Here is a 26206-nt window from a genome sequence, read left to right as displayed (position 1 = left end):
CCCCACTCTGTTTGGAGCATCAACCTCATTAATGTGGTATTAAATAGGAAACAATCAGCTTTCTATGAACACCGAAAAGGAATGAGTTCAATGCCGTAACTGTCAAACAGGATTTCATTTTGTTTTATATGACTCTGTCATCACATAAAAAAATAGAATTGTTTCTAACAAAAACAACAGAAATTGAGCAGATTTCACTTAAAATACGACGGCCCTCCATCTATGCCCGTCAAGCTGCTTTTTACATTGAAGTTGGCATAAATGCATCATGAGGTTTTTTTTATTTGAAGCCATGTCGAGCACGTTTTCATAGAATCCAAACTTCACATCAGTAAACAAAAAGCCGGGTCACATGGTTCCAGGAGGAAAACCTTCCGAAGACATTCATGGAAACGGATGACCTCCGCTTTGAGCTGCTTTTGCTTCGAAAACTTCACAAACTCAAAACGAGGAGAACTTCAAGTTTGTAGTTCTAATGAACATGAACATGATCTGTGTTTGTGCGTGTGGCAGCGGCGCTCGCAGCAAAAGCAAGCTTCAATCGAGATTCGGAAATGCATAGAATGAAGTCTTTGGTTTGTCGATATTTGCCTGGCTGAACACGTTTCCAGAACTGTCAGGCCAGAGAAAAACAAGATGGTCCCTCTATAATTAATAACAAATTTCTGGATTACATCAGGATCTGGCGACATTTCCTGACTGTGGATCAAAGCATAGACAATAGGCTGGAGAGAGCAGAGAGCACACGGGAAATGTGCAACTACAACAGGATGTGAGAGTCAAATCTGAGGGAGTTCTCGCCGCAAAAGTGGGGACGGTGATCTCTGTTCTGGTTTCCAGACACTTTGTTTCCAAAGTCAGTCTTTACCAAACATTTTACGTACATTTTTAATCAAATCCAGAGCCTTTGAGACTGCTTTTGCACAAAGCAAAGCAGGACCTCCTTTAAGAGATTTCTATAGAATAGTCAGCAAAGAAAAAAAGTACTTTTGTCAATACAAGAGGTTTTAAATCCGACCGCTATTGTGCGTGATTCAAGAGCTTTTTAGTGCTGTACTACTGAGTAATAAATCAAAAAACAACAAAAAATAAAGCTGGACCGCTACGGTCAACACAGAACTCAGTGAAGACGTTTTCTAGGATAAAGACAAATGATGAAACTCAATTTAGAGCAAAGAGAACGTCTGAAGAAAAGAACACAGCATCAAATTGGTTAGTTAATTATTAAAAATAAATGTAGAGCGACTTAATCCAATCAAAAACTTATCACTTATGTTGAGAAAAGCAAAATGAAGATCAGGAGTGTTTGATTCTCGTGAGGCACTTGGAAAACGGAGGCGTCCCTATCAGAAGACAAATGGAAATGACTTGCAGTATGCTTTCCGTGAGCACAGAAAAAAAAAAAAAGTTAAAAACAAACACTGAGTTTCTTTCACGCCCCCCCCACCCCCCCAAAAAAAAACAATCTTCAGCAAAATAAATAAAAAGTTCAGATATGTCTAAATATAAACATCTTTGTAACAACTTCATTCACATGTAGAAGAGCTTAAAGTTGTGGATCTTGTCATTTTGGAAGGAATAGAACAAGATCCCATTCTTCCTTAAGAATCGTAATTTCTTTGCATCTTTGTGGCGAAACAAGACACGGATTTGGATAACACATGGAGAGCAGCATTCCCTGACTCGCTGCCTTGTGGGAAAAAGGACTTATCTTGCACAGCTTCAGGCTGGAAGTCCCTTTCATTAGTCTTGGCACGCGCAGCTCCGACCCACTTTCCATTACGCTGACCCCGATCTGGCCTCCTGCTCGAGCTGCTGCTTCGTCAGGAAATATTTGAAAAACTCGTACACTGACCAGGCAATGGCGGTCGAGGGCATCTGGTATATAACCCGCGCCTGGACCCCCTTAAAGAAGGCTGCCAGACCCCCGAGGCGGTACACTGTCCTGAAGGCGTTGACCATCCCTGACAAGTGGCCGCTGATGTTCATGGAGTTCAGAGCCACGTTTTCCTGCGTGTTCAGCAGGGTTTTACAAACGTCTAGTGGAGTGGTCACGGCAGCCGAGACGGCGCCGGCGGCTGCTCCCGACAGAATGTGGCTGCTGGGGTTGTAATGCCGGTGAGGGTTGAGCTGCTCCTGCATCAGTTCATAGGTGATGAAGTGAACGGCCTGGAAGGGAATGTTCATGGTGAGCTGCGTGCTGTAGCTGCGGTAGAAGGCTCCGACGCCTTCGCTGCGCGTCACGGTTTGAACGCAGTCCCAAAGTCCTTTATATGGAGAGTTGTACATTTGCATCCTCTGCTTCACCACTGCAGAACAGAAGAACACGCACACATTTAACGCCATGATGATGAAAACAAACATGCATGTGTTATGATCACTGACTGTATAAGAGAACTGGATCAAGAGAGTGTGATGTCATCCATACAAAAGACTTTACTTCCAGCTTCAACCATTTTTTGCGATCCAGCCATCACCATATTGGTTTGAGTATATATCAGTATATTTTTCGGAGTCAGTGTTTCTATGGTAACCACTCTCACCAATCAGCTTGTTTGAAGTTGATTGAATCACACTTGAGCGAATCTGTTCTTACTTGTAGTCTTACTTCTATAATGACAGAGTAATAGCTGTTTATTCATCAATGAAAGTATATGGGAAGCTGACTTGTTGGAGTTAGCAGGTACTTCCTGTTTGGAATGCAAGAGGGAGGAGCCAACGAGTCCAGCTCTTATGTACAGTCAATGGTTATGATGAGTGTTGTGATATTTTTTAGGAGATTTATGAATGATTGTATGCATACACACCTTTACATTTTCCTTGGTAATTAATCACTTTTAAAATAAAAATAATTACCGTAAGTGAAGCAGGACATTAAAACAGTTTTTGATTAAGACTGTACAATTTAACAAGAAAATAGAATTTTGAACTGCTAAATAAAGATTAAGTGATTCAAAACATTATTAGCTGCCTTATCTGCATTTTTGTCAAATATAAAATATAAAAATTAAGTTCATTTTTTAATAAACTAGAAAAAAATGCTTTGATGTGGGGTAGCTAGGTGCAGATTTATCCAAAGCAGTGACATCTGTAGCTAACAGGACAATACTTTTAAATTGTTAATCTTTTGTCCCTCTCTGATAATCTTTTGAGCTGTTGTAAAATCATTCCTTGAGGTATTTTAATTATGATTATGGCTTTTTTTTAAGCCAAAATCTGGTTGTTTTCTAGGACAGTTTGTGCAGAGTCCCAGGAGTTCATTTGAACCAGATGTCTCAGTCGAGGAAAATTAACACATTAATGGATCTAGTTGTCTGCAAGTGGATAAATCAGAATGAAGCTGAGAAGAGAGACTTTGTTCTGCCAATTTCAGTTTCCGTCACATAGGCCAGCTTTTTCAAACAGCATTTATTCGTCTGCTCCAGATTCATCACAATTTGAATAAAGAAATACTCAGAAACGTAATTCTAAATTTAGATTCTTTTATACATGTTCTTACCTTCAGCTGGATTCATGATGGCATCGTGGAGAACTGTGGCCACACTACCTGCCACACCTGTTAAAAAAAGGCAGTTTTTTTTTTAATATATTTCCTTTTTTAAAAATAACAAAGTCACAGTGATGAGATTTTATTTGAATTAATAACTTGTTTCTTCTCTAAAATATAAACATACTGAGTAACAATTACAAGTTCCAAACAGGAATTGTTATGTTTAATAAACAATGGGGATATTCTCATTTTCAGTATTTCTGTACAAACACTTGCAGTTCTCCGAGTTCAGGGTAGTTTACGTTAAGCTGAGAGCGAAGTTCTCGTACCGTTGGCTATGTGGCTGTTTCCTCCATTCTGGATGACGTTGCTGAGCGATCGCTTCGCCCGCTCATAGCAGGCGAAGTAGAGAGCGTGGGCAGGCCCGGCTCCCAACATGGTGATGTTGAGGCCTCTCAGGGGTCTGAAGATCCCTTCTGTGCGGACGATCCTTTTCAGAGCTTCGTACACGCCCTTGTACTGAGCGTTTGGGTCAGGCTGCAGGCTCTGCATCCTAGTCTGAAAACACACAAATAGAAACATTCAAGCTCACATTTCTTATGATTTCAAGCATTTGCTTAAAAATTCACTTCACAATAAAGTTCTTGTTAGAGCATGACCGTGGTTAGTTGTTGCTACTTTTACATTCATTCATTTAGCAGTTTTTTTGTGTTTAATCTCAGTTTTATGAGGAGCCATCAAAGCCCCGTTGCCATTTTGTTCTTTCATATCGTGACGTGTGATGTGCGTCTCCAAGGCTCGGTGTGGGACGCCCTGGCAGCTCTTTGGTTTATTCGGTCATGCCAAGTTGTCTGTCCAGCACAAAGCATGTTATTATTTATGGGGAAATTTTGGGACCAGCTCAGGAGATGGACCAACTCTATCTTCCACAGCAGGTTTGCCTTCGTTTCCTTCCTTTGGTTGGACAATAAAATATCCGTGACATTTCCGCTGGACACAGAATTGGGAACCCGAGGGCACGGAGCTATTGGCAGGAGGTTTTCTGAAGCTGGCCTGAGCCTCGGGGTCCTAGAAGTCACAATATTCAAATGTATTTGTACACATTAGAGAAGAACCATTAAATAAAAATGGAATTTTCTTGTTATAAGATGAATTATCGGGCAATAACCCGCACAAACTTTCATCTGAAAATCTTTCTGTAAACGTATAAGAGCTAGAGGATATTCATATAACAACTATGACCAAAATTCTTATGAAATAAGACAAAACAGCGATAAAATGTTACACTTATAAAACATATATTGTTTATCTGAAGCACAGATCAAACTTTAAAACTAAGAGTTTTAGGCTACCATAAATGTTAAGTGCTGTAAAAATAATAGATTTCTTGGGTTAATACCTTATCAACCATATGTTAAAACTAAAAGTGTACAAAAATATTTTTATGCGGAATAACGTTAAGTGCTTTTTATTTGATAAAACAAAGAGAACGTTGTTTTGTTGACTTATTTTGTCTTATCTGAGTTATTGCGTAAAAGTGTGGGGTAATACATATAGAACTAGTACAAGACTGTTATATTTACTGCAGAAACAAACTAAAGAATAAATAAAGTTGAGTGAATAGAAAGGATTAATGTATTATTCATTAAATCTATTCTTCTGAAAACTGAAGACTTAGAACAACCAAAAACCTTGTTAAGCCTGTTTCAAATCAAATCAAAGAATATAATATTCTTTCTATATATATGAATTTCATTCTTCAAACTGTTGCTTTCCATTCATGACTTTGTCAAATTATTAATTAAGTAATAATTAAGCAAAATAAAGAAGTGAATCATTTTAAAACGACCATTGCATTGAAATCAGTTTAATAATCCATATTTTATGGGGTTATGATCAGAAATTGAATTAAATATGTGGTAACTCCTACCATAACAAAAATGTATACTTGGTTTTGACTTGAACGCAGATTGTATCTTCATCTTTTGAAATGTGTGAGTCTTTGCTCTTTGACAGTTTACTAATCAATCAAGAGAGGAAGGAGTGGATTTACACACCCTCCACTGCATAAGGCGGATTCCAACTGTGCACAACACTGATAAGAAACCCCTCCTCTCATTCACACAGGCTACTCCCTAAATTTGGAAATAAACTTTTTCCTGAACAATTAAGAATAACTTCCACTTTCTCGTGTGCTGTAAAATTTAAATCATTTTTTTTGTTTTACAAGAACAAAAACTACAATTCCTAAAAGCTTCCTAATCCAGCTGTACATAAAGACACTGTAACTGCAAGTTGAGACAAAAGAAGATCAAATGTTCAATGGGGTTGAGCCTAACTCAATTTAAAATGATTATAGTCGTCTGAAAGGTTGAAAACCTGAAGAGGAAATGGCAACACAAGTTTGGGTAATAAAGAGCAGGGTGCTAAAAATGAAGTGTGTGGAGTGAAGGAAAACCCAACAAATCTGACAGAACTGTACTGAAATGGTCTGCTATAAAACATTGGGGAGTTTTATAAGCTAAAGGGGTGGAGCTACTTTCATTTAGAAAAACTAAAAAGAAAATTAGTGTAAGATTAAATTAGCAAAAATGTATTTTTACTTTCTCAAAGTGATAAATGAGTTTCCTAATTTGGGAAACAACATGTCTATAGGGGTTTTACACAACTTGTAACAATACTACAAATCCATCGCAGAAATCCTGCATGAATATTGTATATCAGGCATTAAATTAAACATGTATTTTAAATTAATTCTGTCAGCAGTTTTTTTCAAAAATAAAAATATGCTCATAAATAATGACATTTGACAAGAAATTGCCTCTAAAAAGTATTTTTTTGCATTTCCCAGTGTGGGTTTGTCTGCACTTTCAAAAGCTGCTATATTAGCTATTTTTAAAAATTACTTAAATATGAAAAATCCACAAACAAACATTGGAGCATCTCACTCACTCATCACTGATCATAAACTAAAAGATACACAAATAAGTAAACAAGAATTAAAGGAAAATCCATTTACATTTTAGTTTCTTAAAGTTCTGCCCATATCAAAATAATAAAGACGGAACTTTATACCACACTGTATGGTCACACGCAACATTCAAAATTGTTTTAAAACATTAGACTATAATGACGGCTCATTTTTTGCTCCAATCACAAGTGCATTGTCACTGTGATGGCACTTCATTGTTTTTACGTTATAGTAAAATAAACCTATCATATCTCAATCCAAATTATATTTTCCAATATCAATTCAATTATTGATTTATTTCATTTTGAAACATTTTTTATGGTATATTAAGGTCTTGTAGATTTTTCCACAGACAGATCGATCTGATTGGATTGTAAGAGCAGAAATCAATTAATTGTTACATGCCTAATATGTATCCGACACATGAAATCTGAACATCTTAAAAACAATAATTTTTCATACAGGTCTGGCGGTAATTAAAGGTAACTCCATACATTAATTGTTTACATCTATGATGAGAGGAATTTTGTTGGAGTATTTACAGTCATTAAGTGACTCTTGAACAAACACTTAAGTTTAGCATCTCATTAGTAGATTTTTTTTAATCATTCCTTAACTGTTTGTGGTTGAACTTGGAAAAAAATAGGCTTGGTATTTACTTGACAGGCAGTCAACAAAACTAAAGGTGAACTTGACCTTCCCTGTAGACAATGTATACACAATTTGTGAAAATATAGTAAATTAAAACACTAAATAAGTTGAAGTGGAAGAGGAAGTCGTGGGAAAAACCTAACTTTGTTGTAATATGTTCTTTTCTCGTTCATTGCGCTGGACGTTTTAAACGCTTCTCGAGTTAGCAAAGTTTCAAAATGTCAAAATGACGAACAAACACGTCAAACTTTCTCAGTTTGGGGAAGAAAACCATAAATTTACTCCAATTAACTTTGCTAGCTTGTCCAACTTGTTAGTTCAGTCTGAGCTGAGATGAGCTAACACGAAAGCTAACTAAAGTCTGAACATTTGTAGCTAACACTAGCTAGCTAGAGCGCCTTTTCTGAATGGAACGGCTCGCTTTAGACCTGCTGTTGAATGAGCCGTTCCAGAAAACCTCCTATGAAAAAGCATTGTGGTCCCTGTGAGCGCGTTACCTTGACAGAGTCCACGGGGTACATCACCGTGTGCTCCAGTATGCCTGCTACCGCTCCTGCTGTCATGTGGGTCGTCACAGAGACGTCGGGAGGCAAACTCTCGTAGTCCCCGTCGCCATCAAAAGTATCGTCGTTTTTGCTTTTGACCTGCGACATCTCCAGAGTTGCCACCCCACGGTCCGACCTCAACTCCATGCGTCGCGGGCTCTCATTGATGGGCTTCTTCACGGGGAAACATTCGGAGGTCTCGGCAGCATGGATAACCACAACATCATCGCTGCCTACCAGGAGTCAAGCGTTGCTGTGACGCTAACGATTGGAGGAGCGGCTCTTCAGACAGGAACCAATAGGATTTCAGAATAGAGAGGAAGTAGGCGGGCTCTTGAGTTGATCAGCCAATGAAAAGTTGCCGTGATGGATCAGTCCTGTGCTTCAAACCCTCGCTGTTAGAAGTTTATTCATCCACGGGTTTTGAATGGGCTCGACTAAAAACGCAATCTCCCAGGGCTGCGAGGGTAGATAAGCAGGTGTGGCTTTACTATCAGGTGCTATCTTTTCATTAGTACAACAAGAAAAACACTGTTTTTAGTCACAGTACTCAGATGTGTGAGTTATTCACACTAAGTAGGTGAAAAGAAGCAAACAAATAAACAAAACAAAAAAAATACAAATACTTTATCACAGGATTATCTAAAACCGTTATTAAAGCCTTTTTATGATATAAAGTTTAAATGATAAAACTCAAAATGACAGCTATTACATTACAGCAAAGCAATGGGTTTTAGTGCATTTGGTCCCCAATTGACCTTCTAAGTATACATTCATATATAATTATCTACATTAAATTAATTACATTAATGATATTGATAGTAATATGTCACACAGATTTTTATTAAAAAAAAGACTTATATTTGAAGTGATTAAGAAGCATGCATAGTAAATTCCGTGTAACCTATGTCATCCAAACCGATCACCAGCAAGCAGTTCAATTTAAATGATCTATGACTCCATACTTCTAAGTCACGAGAACAGTCATATGAAATAGCCTGGAGTCAGGGGCAGGGTCTCCTATCAAACAAATGGCTCTTTCATTCCCATTGCACAACCTATTTGTTTTATTTTCAAATTAACATAATTGTTATTCTACTTTGTGGTGTGCCTTTTGCACATTTTCAGTCATGTGTTTTTTAATCTTTTTATGAGCTGTCTTGGGGTCACAACATTTTTACTATTTGAGCATATCTATTGTTTAATTTTTGTTAACAGAAAATGTTTTGTCACGTTTATGATTTTTTTTCTCCATACCTGATTGCATAAAAGAGCACATAAGGCAAATATGAATCTGTTTTTTCAGGAACAAGTTTGGCTTGAAGTATTGTAACATAAGCTCTCCATACAAAGCACTCGGCACGATCAGTGTGGGTGTTGGCAAAGGGCTGTGGCACCAATGACTCTGCAGTTTTGAAGACGGACAAACCTAAAAAGCTTCCTTTTTATTTGAGCTGTTTTGCCCCAATACGGATTATTAAACTTAATGAAGAAACTGAGACCAATAGTGAACATGACCGTGGTATGTACACCTTAGAATACATTTTAATTCTGGAAATACTGTTTTAAATTTCTGCTCTGAGGCCAAACGTTTCCTCAAACCAGTTCCTTAAAGTCCAAAGACAAATTCTTCATAGCCACTTCCTTCTTCCTGATCACTGACATTTACCATGGTGAAAACATGAAATCAGAAAACGATATTCCACAAAAACTCAAGAAACCTGTTCTAAATGTTTTCGCTAAATGTAAATTTTGAGGAGAGTAACTGATAAAAGGATAAAAATTAATAAATAAATAAGAACTTGTATTACTTTCTGTTACAGTTTTTTCTTGTTGTATTTTTTCTCCATTAAGAACAGAATGTTAAAGATAAAAATCTCCGTTTTATGAACCTGGATTCTAAAGTAAGCTGTTTCTGACCTCCATGTAAATGGAAAGTGGGAATAGGAGTAAAACTTTGACCCAGACCTCATAAGGCATTAACTAAAGACTGTAAAAGAAGAAAGTTAATGTTTTTGAACCGTTTAGTCAAAGTCTGAGTGACAAAGATCAAAAGGCAAAGTTCTCACTATTTTGACGTGAACTGAGGCAATGTCCGAATCTCCTCCCTACACCGAGACTACTAAAACTATAGCATGAAAGTGTTTAGTACCACAGATTTGAAAAGAAATTCATGCCCACTTTCTTTTCATTTTTAATGGCAAAAATTATGTCACAGGTTTCATTAAATAAAAACCTATTAAGTACGAGCATTTTACAAAGACTAATTATGAATCCATTGTGTTCTGATGATAAAAACAATGGATGGTTTGGAAAAAAATTAAAGAGATTGTTCAAAGCAATGCTTTTGGGTCTATATTCGCCAATCTAATGAGCAGCAATGCACAGAGACTTGTAGGAAAATTCTAGGGCACTATACGATTTGAAATTGTAGATTCGGACAGCACTACAAAATACGCTATTTAGTGCACTGACGGAATATAAACACAACCTGAAACCCTCAAACGTTGAAGCTACTCCAAAAAAAAAGGCTTAACCATGATTGTTCCACTGCCATGCTTACAAGTTTACACATTTTCTTTAGTCTATAAGTAAATCTTGACTGAAACAACACAATTTTGCAATGCTATTTGAGAAATGAAATTTGTAAGGCATGTTTGCTACATTCAATATTTAATTTCTTATTCTTAAATATGCATAGTTTAGATTGATTGTTTGATGCTAGTTCTGTGTAAGTGCCCTCACCATTAAAAGCTACTTTTAAGCAATCAAATTTCTTTTTCCTTTCCATGATACACTTCCACAAAAGTGCTGTACCTTCAATATATCATTTTGCTAGCATTAACATGCTAATCTAGGATGCTAACCTACAATATCCTACATTCTTCATGTGTACTTTTTTGTCCTTACAATTTATCATTTTCCCTCAGAAATCAATACATTTGTGATAAAAGTTTTACTTGGTCTTAAATATTTCTTCTTGTAAATTCTTTAAAATACTATGAATTTATCCCACATTCATGCTACTTTTAAACTAAAGGGACAAACCTCCAGATTCACTCAATTGAGATAAAAACTACTGTAATTCAGCACCTTTTACACCAATCGAGCTGAAGTTACCCACAACATTTTAAGCCATTGTAATATTTATTTCACATTTATATTTGAAGCATAATTTATAATTTTATAAAGTCATGTGCTTTCATTTACACTCTCCTCACAGCAGTGATATGACAACTTTCAAAACAAAAGCCCAACTTAAATAAAATGCGACAATTCCAAACTTAGTTGGACAGATCCAACATTCTCAGCAGGACCAAAGGAGAGATTCTCTTGGCTGAAAGGCAGACAAGTATAAAAGAACTTTGAGACAGTGACAAGATGTGTATTGCACTATAGTGTAGCTTTACAGGCTCTCATCTTGCACCACAAACGGGCAAAACAGACAAACGTGCACACAGAACATAAAACATTCCATCCAGCTTGAATGCATTTGCAAAGTGCTTCAAACACAAGTCATACTGCATTTAAGGTTTCTTCAAAAACAGCAAGTGCTTCTTATGCTGTGTATTGGTGTCTAAAGAATCATTCATATGAAAAGGCATAAAGAAAGGCAAATATCCCAAACAAAACATCAAAATAAATGTGTAAATATGATGTATTTGAGTAACTATGTGAAATTTCACTTCTGATATTTAGTTGGGAAATGAGTCAAACAATAATAAAAAAGTACCATATGGTCTATAAATAAATACATTTATAGGAAAGCTGTTTTTCACAAAGTATATTGTACTGTAAATTAAAAATTGATTAAAAAAAAGAATTTCCACAGTTTTGTCAATATTGATTCCATTGTCAACACACATTGTGGAGTGCAGAAACCTCAAAGAAGACGACTGAAACTTGGCTTCAGAAAGCCCAGAACAATGTCCTACTGACTACAGCTCTCAGAGGGTGATGGGAAGCATCGGCGTGACGAGGCCTTCTTCCAACCACGGCACAGAGGAGGGAGTGTAGCGCTTCACTGCCAGCCGGTGGATGCGGCGCAGGCGCAGTAAGTACAGGATGATAGAAAGCAAAACAATGAAGAAACAAGCAAGGAATAAGTAATGATTGTTGACGAAGGAGAAGCTGTGACGCCAGTGGGAATGTGTTCCTTTAAGACTCTCTTGTTGGATGTCTCTGGAATAGGAAACGACAAAAACAGCAGATATTTATTTGGGAAAAACTGTTACAATATTATTAAAAATTATCTAAGATGGTTAATTTCTGCCATATTTGAATTAATATAAAAAAGCGGCACATGCGGCCACACAGGTGGGTGGATTAGTGCATATAACTAAAAGATTTTCAGCTTTTTCTGACATATACTACGTTCATTCAACTGCAAACTGAATTAAGAAAAAACTCAACATACAAACTGATTTACATTTAACATGCGATTCCTTCCAATGTATTTTTTATTGAGTCTATCACAAGATATATCTATGAAATTGATACCAGACAAAACCCTTTTGTTTCTGTTAATCTCAAAATCATTCCTGTTATCAGACAATCTTCAGTTTCAATCTTCCCCTTGTTCTCTATCAAGAAAATATTAATAGACTATATTTTTGGGGGATTATTTTTAAAAGTTAAAACTACTTCAAAGTAGAAAAAAAAAAACCCAAAACTTTTACCTTAGAGGCAAAAACCGTGTTCTGTAAAGTATTGCCCCAAGAGTCCACTGAACCTCCTTTTCATAAACCAACAAAGCTGTTTTCAGGTTCTTGTAGTTTGTTGGAAAAGAGAAACCTGAGTGGAAAACCTCATACATCCAAGCAGACTTGAAGCATTGATACCTGCAGACACGGAGGAAAAAAAAAACACTTGTTACTCAGTGATAGGTTTGTTTCAGAGTTGATTTGATGAGGACTTACTTTAGCCTGTGATAGTCTGCATGTGACGCGTACAAGCCAGAATCGAAGCGCTCCTGCAGTGTCTTCCACTTGGTAGCACAATAACCCTGTAAATGTTGGAAAACAGCATTAGGAGTGTCCAAAGCTTAAACTGTTTTAAGTTTGAACAGATGCCTTATTTAATAACACACAGATAAAATCTTTTTTTTTTTAACATGTTCTTGTTCTTATTAAGCTTAAAATTGTATTTCTGAGTATTTCTTTATTCAAATCATTGTCAATGAGGAGCAGGCGAAAAACTGTGGTTTGAAAAAGTGTGGATTTGTGACAGTAAGTTCACAGGGTGAGCCACTAGCTCCCTGCACCGTCTTATTCTGATGCATCTGGTTGTAAATGGCTCCATTTACTTCTTTATTTTCCTTGTCTGCACCTGTAATATTATGTTGGGGGTGTAACGGTGAACCTCAGCTATAAGGAGGGGAAAGGGGGCGGGGTTGCTTTGTGCCAACTAAAAAAAAAAAAAACAAAACTCAAAAAAAGCAAAAAGACGATTCTCACTGGAGTGAATCTTTAAGTAGAATTAAACAAACACAGTTAGAAAGTCAGAGAGTGACAAACATTCTTATGTAAAACATTTACCTTGGCAGCCGCTGCATATTTGGAAGCATTATAATCCCCACCCATGCGCAGCACGTCTTCTGTACAGTAATAGAACTCAGAGAAGCCGTAGAACTGGCTGTTGCTGTAGTCGATAGCCGGCTGGTAGACGCCGTTGAGGGAGCTCTGAGTGTCGTTGGTGCGGTTGAGGAAGGGCTGGAGGATCTGTCTGCACTGGTCAAAGTCTCCCGTGCCTCGTAGATACAGCCTCTCTGTGGATGTTCCAATCTGATCCTCCAGGTCGGTGGGAAGACAAGGATCAAGCAGCGGAGACTCCGCCGTCTCACCGACGTGCTCGCCCAAAAGCCTGCTCCAAACAAAAAGCAGAGATCTATAGCAACCTGGAAATTTCTAACAGGTTCAAATTCAGCAAAAGCACCAGGCCGAGGACCTCACTTGTTTCGGATGACGGTTTTTTGGATGAGGTTTTCTTCGTATCTTTGGCGCGCTGCGTTTCCTCCAAAGCCCAGGAAGGTGGACACGTAAACACGGTAAACGTGCTCAGTGCGGTGTGCGTCGCATCCCAGGTTGAACTCTGCCAGTAAGTTCTTGGCAACTTCTTCCTGTGATCCAAACACACATCAGTCTTTTGGCCTGAACATTTGCACAAAAACAAACATTATTGATACAGTTATCAAAAAATAATAATAATAATTTTATGGATATCTTAAGATTAGGGGAAAAGACAATCACACCCCCTGACTGAAACTGAATATGAATCTCTGACAAAAACAAAGATGCTCGACATTAATTATTTTTGGTGGTCAGAGTCCTGCTATGGAGTCATGCAGCAGGCTTACAGTCTGCCCCCACAGAGATGACTGGATAAGTCGATCGTCTCCACAGGACAAAATGGTGTGAACACGTTTAACAAGGGAAAGACAAAAGTTTGGAGGGAGGGAGGACGGAGAGCAGAGCGTAAGTGACAAAACTTAAAGACAGGCACGGAAACAGAATTGTTTTGGATAATGACCTGCTGTGGGGAGACAAAGCTTACAGTTTTGGGCACTTCATAGGCAATCTGTGTGGAGACACCTCCCATGTCCAGAACACCAGCAGTCCTTTTTCTCCTCAGTGTGTCCTGCTGATCGCTACTTGGGACATGAACCTCCACTTCAGCTTCCCCACCTTTACCATTAAAAGCACAAAAAAAATATGAGCTGTGTGATTGGAAATGTATTTACAATCCGATTTTTTAAAGTACCTGATTTTAAAGACCATAAGATGCCCCAGAATATACAGCGCAAAATCAATAAACTGAAAAACGTTTATATAATATGCCCTAAATAACAAAAAAAATTAGACAACGTGACAAGAATACACTACCCAGAATGCCTAGAGGGGGCAAATATAAGTGATTGGTCAGAAATGTTGATGGGAAGTTTTTCTATTAAACTGTTTTTACGGCGCCTCTTTAATTTACAGTTTGCAGAGCATGCAACATGACATTAAAGTCAAGTTTTATTCACAACAACTCAACGTTGTTCAGTTGTAATAAATAAAATATAAAACATTGTTTGAAAAGATTGATTAATAAGGTATTGAAAATGTGTTGTTAACTAAATTATTTTAGAGTTAATACATTTTTGTGAATGCTTACCATTGTCCCCATGATTGAACCTTCCAAGCACAAAGTTTATTCCAATCCATGCATAGACACCTAAAACATGTAATATATAAATACAAAGAATCATAACACACTTAAAAAAAATTCTGCCAAAAAATATTAAAGAGTTTAATTTAGCAATGAACCTAAAGCTTCCATGAGCATAAAACCCTGAGTTTAGGCTTTTGTACTGTATTGAACATGCTTTTAGAGTTAAACTGAAACTTTACTACACTTTGATAGGAAATACTATCCTCAGTTACTCTTCATTTTATGTTTATTCACCTTCTTGTTTTCCAGAAATCACTTCTACGTGGGAATCAGAGAACAGGAATTTGAAGTGGACTGGGATATCTGTGCGTAGATCCTCAAGAATGGCTTCTTGTTGGCTTTGTAAGGAAAGCACAGAGAGATCATAAGAAACCAATTTACTTTTCTCAATGACTGCTACTGAACTGCTTAAATCTTCTGCTTTGAATGACAAATTTGAACATCTTTCTCATGGAGTTCTTTACCTTTCTGGCAAGACTCTCATTCCAGCTGTGCACAAGATATACAAGGGTGTTTCCTGGTGCTTGTTTTTGGGAATATGTTGAGCTGCAAAACTTAAAAGTGGGTAGATGTAATCACTGGCCTTCTCTGGTGTTTTAGCCAATTCTGAGATGCCTGAAAAGTGGAAAAAAGGTGTCACATATTTGAATTAGACTGTAAATTTGACATCTTTGAACAGAAATGTAATTTGTGCTTTACTAAATCTTACCAGGTTTGATCTTCATGACCACTGGCTTACGATGTTGATCCCGCATTTGGCGAATGTCCAGCAGTTCGTGCGGGTTGCCGTTGTGCCGAGGCCAGCAGTACACGAACACCCTGGAGCCGCTGCTCCCACAGTCCACCACCAGACCATAGTTCAGGTTTGGGTTGCTTGTATCTGTCACATCCACATCTGTGACCCTCGCAAGGTGCCTATAGAACAGCAGACAGAAACTGAGCTTCAAAAAACAACATATAAATCTTCCACTTCCTAGTGACTAGGAGTACCTATGGAAGTGGTTTTCCCGTGCGATCCAGCTGACATGACCTTTTCCAATGACCAGTACCAGGTACAGCAGTCCTATGAGGCAGAAGACCAGGCTGATGAAGATCAGCTGTCTGAAGGAAGGAATCAGAATCCGAGGGAGAAGCTGGGGCGACAAACTAAAATGCCAAGAGGCCGGGAAGAGGCAGGAGAAGCTGATCCTGTGAACACATAGAACAGAGCTCAGACAGGGACATGGCTGGAATGTCACAGACACGTATGCAAATTAAACTACACGGGCTGACTGCATCCAACCTGCATACCTTCCCATGATGCAGCAGGCGCCGTCTACCTGCTGGATGTGTCAGTCTGCTGAAGGAAGGACAGTGGGCTCCATCCTCTGCTGGTCAGTTTTCATTAAGGTCTATTGATGGAGGGGAAAAGGTGAATTGTTGGATATGTGTTATTTCCGCATCGGGATGGAATGAGCCTAACGTTACAATATATATGTGTAAAGTGTTCAAAATAGAGAAAACACACGATATGACTTAATGCTAATAGTTACAGCATAATATGTAGAGATTAAAACATGAAACAGGAAACTCAGCGTAAACGACGTACCTGTTCACATTTTATACACAAAGTTAAGCATATTTAAAATAACAACAACAAAGCCGCAGCTAAGTCTGCGCATAATTAATATATTATTCTAAACATATACTTACAAAAAGAAGAAACCCTCCACTTTTCCAAGAAAAGAGACATCTTTGTGCAGGGGATGCTCACTGTTGGCTAACTGATGTTTAGCAAAAAAAAAGCTCCGGCGAGTGACGTGTTACCGAGCTGATTTTGCGCTCGATTTTAAGATCCGCGTACACCGGTATTCCGCCAACATAGATGATGTAGCACCGCCCGTCCATTGTGGTAATGTTTCGTTTGTGATGTTCTGACAGTTACAACATGTTAATTTTACGACCGTCCTTTCCTAAAACTAGCCAAAAACAAGGCAACCAATTACATATTTAAATTAAATATTGTCCACCCTTAATATTTATATTAGGAATGGAAGAATCGAAAATATTAATCGGAAGAAATCGGTGGATAACACCAATCGCCTGAAAAAGGTGAACTTCCTCCCCACTTCTTTTACAGTTAACAGTGGTATAGCTAGAAGTAAGATTAACTACTGCCCCCTATTGGCTGGAGTTATGCACTAATATCAGTCTATGATCAAGACGTAAAGAGTACTCTGTGTTTTTCAAATATCATTTCAGTGTTTTTCAGATATGAAACATGTAAAATGTCACAGTGTTCTCTACCTGATAACGTGAGTCATGTTTTAAGACTTGAAACCTACTGATCTTTGTTCTTATTTCCAGGTACCAAAACTCTTGAAAGAGGCTTTTTACACACTGATTAATCAGAGAATAAAGACAATCAAGATCATATATTTTTGGTCTTGTTTATTGCAGGTTGCCCTTGGTCGATCATAAATGCTGCAGAATTTACATAATCCAACCTTTTTATTAGACTTATGAGTCAATTTTTACATTGTTTTAAATGCAAATGCATTCCAATACAGTATTAAAAGTAATAAAACTGAAACAGTCACGTTTCTACAAAAAAATAAACAAAAGGACACAAATTAATATGTTCTCTGTAAACATAAACATTGGGTAAATGACAATAAAAAATGACAGAAACTCAAAGATCTTAAACACTGGAGCACCAGGGTTAAAGAATAGAATTGATAGATCTGAATCAATCTGAGTCCAGTAAACAAACAATCGATCCATAAAACTAGAGATTGATCTTTATCCGTTTCCTTTTCTGCCAAAAAAAAAAAAATATATATATATATATACATAATTTTCTGGTGACGTTACCCTTCTTTCACAAGAACCTCAGAGATTAGAGAGGATAGAAAGCTTTTGAAAAACAGGAAGGGTGAAAGCAAATGTTTAAATGTGGGAAATATGTGCAAAAATCAAAATTGAACAGACAAAAATCATGAATCTAATCAAATCTGGAAATTATTGCTGATACCCAGCCATAATAATGAAAAGACCACTGGAAACATTTAAAATAGATCAAAAGAGGATACTTTAAACAGCATTTAATTACTGTTTTTATTCCAAATGTGGATACGTCAGGAGTTTGTAAAAAAAAAGATGAGCAAAATCAGCTCGTCTTTGTTTGGTGCATGGTGGCAAATTCCTACCAAATAATAATAAAAAAAATATGCGATTAGCTTCTGCAATTATTTAAACTGTCAATTTGAGTTCTTTTAAGGCCTTTTAAGTGTAGAGTGAAAATATACACATTATAAAATGGTTGAACAATCCCTAACTGGAGTTATTAATAAGTTCCAAAACTGCATCTATATCGTAGGTAAACACTGGAGCCCCTGAAGCCTGAGGTTTATTTACATCGCTACTCCCAGATAATCTCAACTCTATCCGACCTCTTCAGATCCATGCACTCCTGCTTGCTGATATTCCAGCAGTAGCTCAGGTCCACATACCTGAGCTCCCTGCTGCGCTGCATTATCATTTTAACAGTTAACATTGCCACATCTGTTCGCCGAAGGTCAAGGTGCCGCAGCCGTTGCAGTGGCGCGGGGCTACAGCTGGCGGCAGCTCTGACACGACGCCTGCCATAGATCCCTGCAATCAGCACATCCAGCAGCATGGCGTTCAGAATGCACGGCAACGAGACGAAGGAGAGCCTCTCCAGTGATGGAGAGCCAATCAGGAGACATCTTAGCACGTTAATGAGGGACGACCAGAACATGTAAGGCTTCATCTGGCTGTGATCGTAGGAGAAGCTGTAGGGGGAGACACGGATAAGATGAGGATCAGTTCTGAAACACCAATTTGTCTGAGTCAGGCTGTTTATTTTTATATCACTGCAATTCTGCAGTTCAGTTTCAATAACTGCTTTAATGAATGAGGAATTTAAAGACATAATTAGAGACATAAAGAGCACAAAGATTTGATTAAAACACTAAAAGATTGATTCCTGAATCATATTTTTCCCCAAACTTTTCAACCTCAACCAAATCGAAGTTTTTTCCTGATCTGTCCAATCAATCCCGACTTACCTGAGACTGAGAGAGCAGAGGTTTGTCAGCTGAGGGAGATTCGGATGATCCAGTGGATCAAGTATTTGTCCATAATCCCCCAGCGTTCTAGGAGGGTCAGCAGAGATGTTCAGGTCTCTGAGCTTTGGGCAGCTTTTGATCAGCTCCAGTAGAGGAGTCTCTGGGCTCGTTTTCACCCCCTCCAAGGTCAGGGAGGTCAGAGAGGAACCTGCCACTTGTAAGGCTGGGAGGAGATCCACCAAAGGGCCCGGATAGTGGACGGAAAGAGTCTGCAGTTGGTTCGACCACGTCCGGATGTTTGAAGCAAACCTGGACACCTGGCGGACGTCACCGTCCACGGCAGTGTTCAAAGAGATGGAGTGGACATTTGGACATAAGCGGGTTAAACTGTCCAGACAGTCATAGCTGACCCCCTTGATGTCCCGCAGGTTCAGGATCAGGTCTGACTGCGATGAAACACCTGCTTCATCTTGAACATTACAGAACTCTGCAACCTCCTCTTCCTCACTTTCAGAGGCATTCCACAACATCATCTCCTCCCCCTGAATCTCATCTTCTCCATCAGCTTCCCATCTCTTTCTCCCAGGCCTCCTTTGCATCCTCTCCCGCCACACCTCCTCCAGCCTGGGAACTCCTAACCTGTCAGCGAACTCATCAGCCTTCCAGAACTCTCTGCGTTGGATGAGAGAGCAAGCCTGTCCGAGCTCATCCAAGGCCACCCTCTCCAACCGGGGCAAAGCCAGAAGGAGATAAGCTGCTGCCATTGCCTGCTCCCCAAAGCCGATGTCCATTGCCAGCAGACTGGCGAGGGCCGGAGGAGACGATGAGGAGGGGGCAGACGGGGACTGAGAGGACGGAATGAAAGCTGCACCTCCGAGGGGCAGGAGGGAGTCTGGGGAAAGCAGATGACAGCGAGACACATCTAAGTGTCGCAGGGAGATGCAGTGGCGGACGATCGTCCGGATGACGCTGCTGTCGCAGGGTGTGCCGGCCAGGGAGAGCGAGCGCAAAGCAGGAAGACTCCGGAGGGTTTCACAGAGGAACTTAGAATGTAGCTGCTGAGCTCCAGACACATCCAGACTCCACAGAGCCTAACAGTAAGAAAAAACACTGATCATGTCATTTAAGAGGAGACAGCCTTGCACAGTATTTAGAGTTATCTGTCCTACCCAGCAGCGGGAAGCAATGTGGACACATAAGGAAGGGGTGACCAGACTAGGACAAGTGACCAGTGACAGGCTCTTGAGCTGAGGGACCAGCAGGAGGTGGAGCGCTGCCCGGGACAGCTTCTTTCTACAACACAGCAGCCACATCAGATCCTCCACAAGGTCGCCGGCTACAACGGCAGAAGACATGGAAAAGGACATGAAGTGTAAGAATAAAAGGATTGAGTAAATGCAATTACAAATGGAAGGTTGTAGTTAAGAATGTCTATTCGAAGCCCATGTTTTTCTATTAAGTGCCTTTTTTGAGTTTTTAAGTGTTTTATAATGTTAATTCCTCATGGGAAATGACCCCTACATTTAGCCCTCAAAACGGAGAGATATGGAAAATTTCTGTCATCGAATTCGGACGTTACTCCCACTCGATGACATCATCAATAGTCGCCAGTCAGCTACGCTAGCACGGAGTTGCTAGCACTCAGAAATACATAACAACATCGGTTTTATAACTTTAAAAATGTACTGAAAAAAAAAACATTTTAATGTAAACTTCTGTGCTTCACAGCACACCCACATGAGATAATGCATTTCTCCTCTGCAAATCAGTGCGGTGCAGGGATACAGAACCCGAAATCACTTCACTCTACCCTTAAAAAAAACTATTTCGACACCCCTTTCCCTTCAAATGCCCCTTCAATTGAAGGGGTTGGGGAAAAATTTGGATTCTGCTTTGTTTTCGTGGGAGAAACGCAGACATAAACCCGAAGCCGGCTCTTGGATGATGTCATGATATGGAAGAGATCTATTCTGATCATTGTTTGATCTGTTTTTAAAACATTCCTAGTGGTCTTGCCGTTTTCTAGACCATAATTTCTGCAGAGCGGCAGTGAGTTATCAGAAATTCGCCTCTCAGTAGTGGGCGGGACCATTGACACAGAGCAACCCCACCCCCCCTTCCTCTCCCCGTTGCTGAGAGCTCTCTGTTTACATGGTCTTCCGCTATCTCACAGCCCCAACATAACAATACTGGTGCTCTTGATTCACAATGTTAATAAAGAGTTATTCAAAAATAAAATTGTAAGCATAATTTTCTTTAGAAATATATCCTCCTACATGGGAAAATACCACAACAAATTACCACTAGAGTAAGTCTTTAAATCCTCACACACTCACGAAGCGAGATGAAAGGTCCCATGATGTATCTGAAGCAATAGTGATCCAGGTAGTTGTCGGCGTAGTCTTTCTCCCACAGCGCCTTCATGTTGTCAGCCAGGCTTATTAAACACAGACGTGTCAGAGACGGAACGCCTTCATGTGTCCTCCAGTTTCTTTCGTCTTGTGGATTTCTCAGCCTCCATTGCCGGGGTCGAGGTTTTCTTAAAACGCGCTCGTTCGCAGTCCTGAACAGAGGCATGGCTGCTGCTTTTCTGAAAACATTAAACCTGCAGGACAGCACAAAGAACATTTAAAATTCAAGACATTGTCTGGAATGTACTATAAAGCATATCAGGAGAAAATCTGTATCCACTGATATATTGAGGAATAATAAAAGCTTGACAAAAAAAGTTTTCTTAAACGAATGAATTTTACACACATGAAAAGTGATAGAAATAGATAACAGTAAGAGGCCATCAAAAGTCCTCTCCTGTGCAGTGACTGTGTAAGGCCTTCTCACAGTCTACCGCTAGGTGTCAGTAGTTGACAACTTTGCCGTCGAGTGACCGCGGTGGGTAAAGTTTCGTGGAAGAAAACGAAAGCTATTGTGGCTAAAGTGAAAGCGCACGTAAGTTCCCCTTATAATTCGACAGAAGTAAATGATATGCGTATTTAGTGTCACAAAAAAGCATACCCTCCAGATCTAACAGCGCTGGAAGTTAACGCTCCAGTAGGGGTAAAAACAACAAGGTGTCTCGCTCTTCCTGTTGAAGAAACTCCCACGCGCCACTTCCTGAACGAGATTGATGAATAACCTGTTGCTCTAACCCCTGAGTTTAGTCTTCCAGGAAGTCTTCTTTAGCTATGCACAGTGGCTGGGAAAGTAGTAACATATAAATAAGGGTATCAAAAGCGTACTAATCGAGTTGAAAATACAGGGGTGTGCTATAAGTTTGCAAACCTCATAAATAAAGACGTGGAACTATCCTGACAGACCAAAAGTAGGGACTATTAAGCCCATGTGCATAAAAGATACCTGGATCACAATGTTTTTAGTTATTATTTCTGTAATGTGTTTATACCAAAAAACACACACAAGCTATGTAGTAAAATCCAACAGACTAATTAAACAATTGTGTGATTTTTTTTGCATAAAACAAGATGATGTATGTGTAATAGAAATAGTGTATAATCCTGATAATCTTCAATAAACACATTACAAAACTTAAAGACTTTTATGTTTATTAAAATATTTATATGAAATATGAACTGTCTGGCAGCGGATAAAGGGATTTGATAACATTTCCATGGAAGAAACCCACATATTCTGCTCTGTCGCTTCATGCAGGTTCCTTTCAAATGGAACACCAGTTTGAAAGAGAAACAAAAACTTTTTTTTTATCCTTGATCTCAGGTGCCTCAGCTTCACAGTCATCAACAGAAAGTTAAAAATTAATTTAACAGTATACATGATCACCCTTCCCCTAACCTGTCTTGTGTTTGTGGAATTGATCTCACAAGACAGTACTGTTATATAAAGGGCGATACAACAAAACCCATTGAAATATAACATTATGAGAATGAAATCTATCATAGATAAAGTAAAAGAAGCAAGTAAAGCGAAAAGATTTGTTTTGATAATGCAAACTTTAACAGAGTAATTGACTTTGGATCCGACCCAGTTTATTCAAACAGGAAGTTAGAAATTTCAGGTTTCTATTTGAAACATCGCCTGCGTTTAGCAGACCTGTGAATCTGAACCCAGCAGAATTCAAGAACAATTTTCTTGGGACCAGAATTGAGCCTGTGTGTTCTCAAGTGTTAAAAAACAACTCATTGTATTGTGAAGATTGAGGTCAGATTGTTTGAAGTAATGTTTTCTTGAGTCATGTTATGTTCTGCTTTCAGGTTTGATTTGTTGATTATCTACAGCTGTATTCATTAGTTATTCATCCTCAGTTTATCTAACTGCCCTTTTTGAGTCTCTCTTTTTGAACTGTTTGTTCATGTATAGGTTTATACACATTTAAAGTTCTTAATATTAAACTGAGTGTCTTTTGGGTCTTCAATATGTGGTTCCTGACAGGTAATCTAGTCAGATTATGTCAAAAAAACAAAGTTTGTTTCATGCAAATTGTACATTTTTACAGTTCCTTCCAAAAACAACTATCATTTTGTGTTACTCACATGCAGATTTTACTGTAAAAAAAGCTATATGCCATAAAGTTTAATTCAGATGAACAAACACACCTTCAGAACTAAAAAAAAAAAAAAACAAAAAAAAAAACGGAAACGTTGTGTGATATTCTTTATTTAAATGATGTATTAAGTGCTCAAAGAATCCAAAAATCAGTACATTTTTACATTGAACATTTCACACTGATAGTTCAATATTCTCTGTCCCAATTATTTATTAAAACAAATACAGAAAGACAAACTAAATGGATATATCTACATTACATTGGTCACATTTTTTCAAGTTTTTCAGCTATTCAATTACAGATTTTGTGCTAATACATTTATTACAACCAGCTTTCAACAACAACTTTCTTAGAATAAATGTTATCAGAAAAGTAAGCATGAAATAGTTTATCGTTCCTTCCATGTCAAACTGCTAGCCATACATGGAGTGTTTCCTTAAAAAATGAAGCTCTAATAAACACGTGCCATATTTTTCGGAGTACAAGTCATATCTTTTTTGCATAGTTTTTCCAGGGGTGTGACTTATTAATAATCTTCTTTATTACAGTATTCACTTTTTGGCTGGTGTGACTTATACTCCGGAGTGACTTAATAATTCCGAAAATATGTTTATTTTTTATACAAAATAAAGGAGGGCAAAAAAGTATGGTCAAACCATTTCTTTTTATCAGGACATTCCCTGCAGTTTTTGTCATTTGACCATAGAAAACAATTTCAAGTCTCTTGTTAATTAGCTAAAATAATTTAAAGTTAAAATAAAAAGTCTGATTTGTGGGCTATGCATTTATAACTTAAATGCTACAGTGTGTTATTGGTCTGAATAGGATGCAGACGTAGCACACAGACAGACTTCTGGCTGACTTAAAACAAACAAAATAAATGAATAAGTGTAACATTTAATAGGTCCCTTGTTTTTTCCTAATTCAAAACCCAGCAACTGTGATTTTAAACACCATGAACATCAGACTAACTTCAACCTCAGCTGACTATAGGATTGTCTGACTAGCACAAAACAGCCTCTTATTGTTTTCAAGTGAAATTTTTGTGTGAATGTTGAATTTTCTTCTAATTTTTGTGCAAATTTTACATTTTTTGTGACCTAAACTTTGCATTTTTAAGTGACAATATAATATTGTGTGAAGCTAAATAGTAGCTTTATTTTTAAAAAGTGAATATGTGAAGCTGAATATTTCTTCTTTTATCCTGATTAAAAATTAAAAGGAATGTGTAGACTGGGCAGATCACTCCACTGTCTGATCTGCACATGGCACCACCTTCCTCCCAGCTACAAACACCTCCACAATGTTCCGATCATCTCCTGTCAAAGAGCAAATTAGAGGAATAAGAGAATGATAAGTCAAATGGTATATTTTTAGTAATAAACAAAAATTAAATAAGCTGAGAATTGACACTTACCCAGATTCAAAAACTTTTCTAAAAGAATCTGAAACACATAATGATATTAAAAATAATTTTACCAAAAAATGCAGTTTGTGCTGTTGTCAGCTTTTGGATAAATAGGTTAAGATAAAACCTAGATACTAACCTTTGGTGCTTCACATTGGACCAAATCAATGGGCCCGCCCCGAGCTGCAACATTTACTCTCAGGGCATCGAAATCTTTTCCAACTTCAAAATTTCCGATTTTGTCATCCAGGGACAGGACTGGAAATGCACAACACATGACAAAAAAATGACCAAATCAGTCTTGATTAAAATACTGTACGTTGCATCGTATCTGGATTTTGAGTGCTTGCATTTATCTAATTCTAAGTTTTTGAAATCTGAATTCTTCCCCTACCCTTCCAGCTGCTCCTCACCCCTCCAATGTCACTTTAATGTCACTATTTTTCCATAACTCTCCGTTTGGAGGGCTGAATGTAGGGGTAGGGGAGGAATTCAGATTTAGCCTAAATCACATGAACTAATAAAATGCATTTTTAAAGGCAATTTTTAGCTCCAATAACTTGTAGTAGTTACACTTGTGTAAGAAAAATCTTTCTTAAACATAATAAGGCATGGTATATTTTTTGAAAATTTTAGATTTTTGTCAGATTTATTTTAAATAGCAGTTCTAAATAAGTTAACAAAAGTTTTGAATCATGCTCTGTTAGATAAGAGGAGTGTGCATCTAACATCACATCAGTTAAGGAAAAAAGGTAAAAGTGTAGATATAGTTTTTGTACAAAGATGTGTACATTTGATTTAATACAAAAAAATAAGTCACGCATTCTCTATTGTTTACTGTATCAGTTATTCCTGTTGACTTTCCAGCGACAAATATATAATCAATGCAACACCTTATAAACACAATGAAAGTTTTGGGTTTTGTCCCACCTTGGCTGCCTCCCAGTGTGGCCAGTCTGAACACCTCCTCAAAAGTGAGAGTCTGATACTCTGGATTCTGGATCGTCAGAACCTTTGATGCATCTAGAGCTCTCCTCACAGCATCAAGGATGGAGGACGAGTAGCCGCCTGCCACATCTGAAGGACCATCACATGAAGGAATGAATTTCAAATGTCAATGACAGGAACTCATACATCCTATCAAGTGATGGTGTTCAACAACTGTCCTGCATGTTTCCCAGCTATCCCTGCTCTAACTACTGTCCTACAGCTGAGATATCAGAAAAAAACACATCTAGAAGTACACAGTGATATACTTTAGCTCCAAATTAGGTCATTAAAACACTCACCTGTACCCAGCCCCAGTTTCACTTTGTGATTCAGGACATTGCGAGCATCTA

At 38.2% G+C, this 26206-nt stretch overlaps 4 protein-coding genes across 5 annotated transcripts in view; all 4 read right to left on the bottom strand.

Annotated features, from left to right (window-relative positions):
* On the bottom strand, nucleotides 1–8728 carry slc25a37 (solute carrier family 25 member 37). The gene is made up of 4 exons (XM_024276317.2): nucleotides 7610–8728; nucleotides 3820–4048; nucleotides 3500–3556; nucleotides 1–2309 (listed from the first exon to the last, which is right to left on the bottom strand). The coding sequence occupies exons 1-4, from the start codon at nucleotides 7802–7804 to the stop codon at nucleotides 1780–1782; spliced, it is 1011 nt and encodes a 336-aa protein (XP_024132085.1). The 5' UTR covers nucleotides 7805–8728; the 3' UTR covers nucleotides 1–1779.
* Nucleotides 8729–10785: 2057 nt separating this feature from the next.
* On the bottom strand, nucleotides 10786–16805 carry entpd4 (ectonucleoside triphosphate diphosphohydrolase 4). The gene is made up of 13 exons (XM_024276054.2): nucleotides 16562–16805; nucleotides 16160–16260; nucleotides 15860–16057; nucleotides 15579–15784; nucleotides 15334–15484; nucleotides 15104–15207; nucleotides 14813–14872; nucleotides 14210–14340; nucleotides 13609–13775; nucleotides 13195–13519; nucleotides 12577–12662; nucleotides 12337–12498; nucleotides 10786–11839 (listed from the first exon to the last, which is right to left on the bottom strand). Exons 2-13 carry the CDS (start codon nucleotides 16165–16167, stop codon nucleotides 11605–11607), a joined length of 1833 nt encoding a protein of 610 aa, XP_024131822.1. The 5' UTR covers nucleotides 16168–16260; nucleotides 16562–16805; the 3' UTR covers nucleotides 10786–11604.
* Nucleotides 16806–17284: 479 nt separating this feature from the next.
* On the bottom strand, nucleotides 17285–22068 carry si:ch211-214j8.12 (uncharacterized protein LOC100000539 homolog). 2 transcript variants are annotated; one of them, XM_024276397.2, is made up of 5 exons: nucleotides 21952–22068; nucleotides 21276–21544; nucleotides 20109–20275; nucleotides 18940–20030; nucleotides 17285–18663 (listed from the first exon to the last, which is right to left on the bottom strand). In XM_024276397.2, exons 2-5 carry the CDS (start codon nucleotides 21514–21516, stop codon nucleotides 18270–18272), a joined length of 1893 nt encoding a protein of 630 aa, XP_024132165.1. In that variant the 5' UTR covers nucleotides 21517–21544; nucleotides 21952–22068; the 3' UTR covers nucleotides 17285–18269. The 2 variants fall into 2 exon arrangements, with proteins under 2 accessions (XP_024132165.1, XP_036069586.1); XM_036213693.1 differs by lacking the exon at nucleotides 21952–22068 and having other exon boundaries at nucleotides 21268–21398.
* A 1484-nt stretch (nucleotides 22069–23552) lies between these two features.
* Nucleotides 23553–26206, bottom strand: part of gda (guanine deaminase) — a gene marked incomplete in the record, with an annotated part of 10689 nt that continues 8035 nt past the window's right edge. Inside the window, 5 exon segments of the mRNA XM_036213694.1 lie at nucleotides 23553–24777; nucleotides 24876–24903; nucleotides 25006–25124; nucleotides 25797–25943; nucleotides 26156–26206. Of these exon segments, the coding sequence (XP_036069587.1) occupies nucleotides 24701–24777; nucleotides 24876–24903; nucleotides 25006–25124; nucleotides 25797–25943; nucleotides 26156–26206 (422 nt within the window).

Source organism: Oryzias melastigma, linkage group LG9 (assembly GCF_002922805.2).
Source record: "Oryzias melastigma strain HK-1 linkage group LG9, ASM292280v2, whole genome shotgun sequence".
In the NCBI taxonomy this organism is placed as follows: Eukaryota; Metazoa; Chordata; class Actinopteri; order Beloniformes; family Adrianichthyidae; genus Oryzias; species Oryzias melastigma.
The sequence above is the reverse complement of the archived record's forward strand: the minus strand, read 5'-3'. Positions and strand labels throughout refer to the sequence as shown.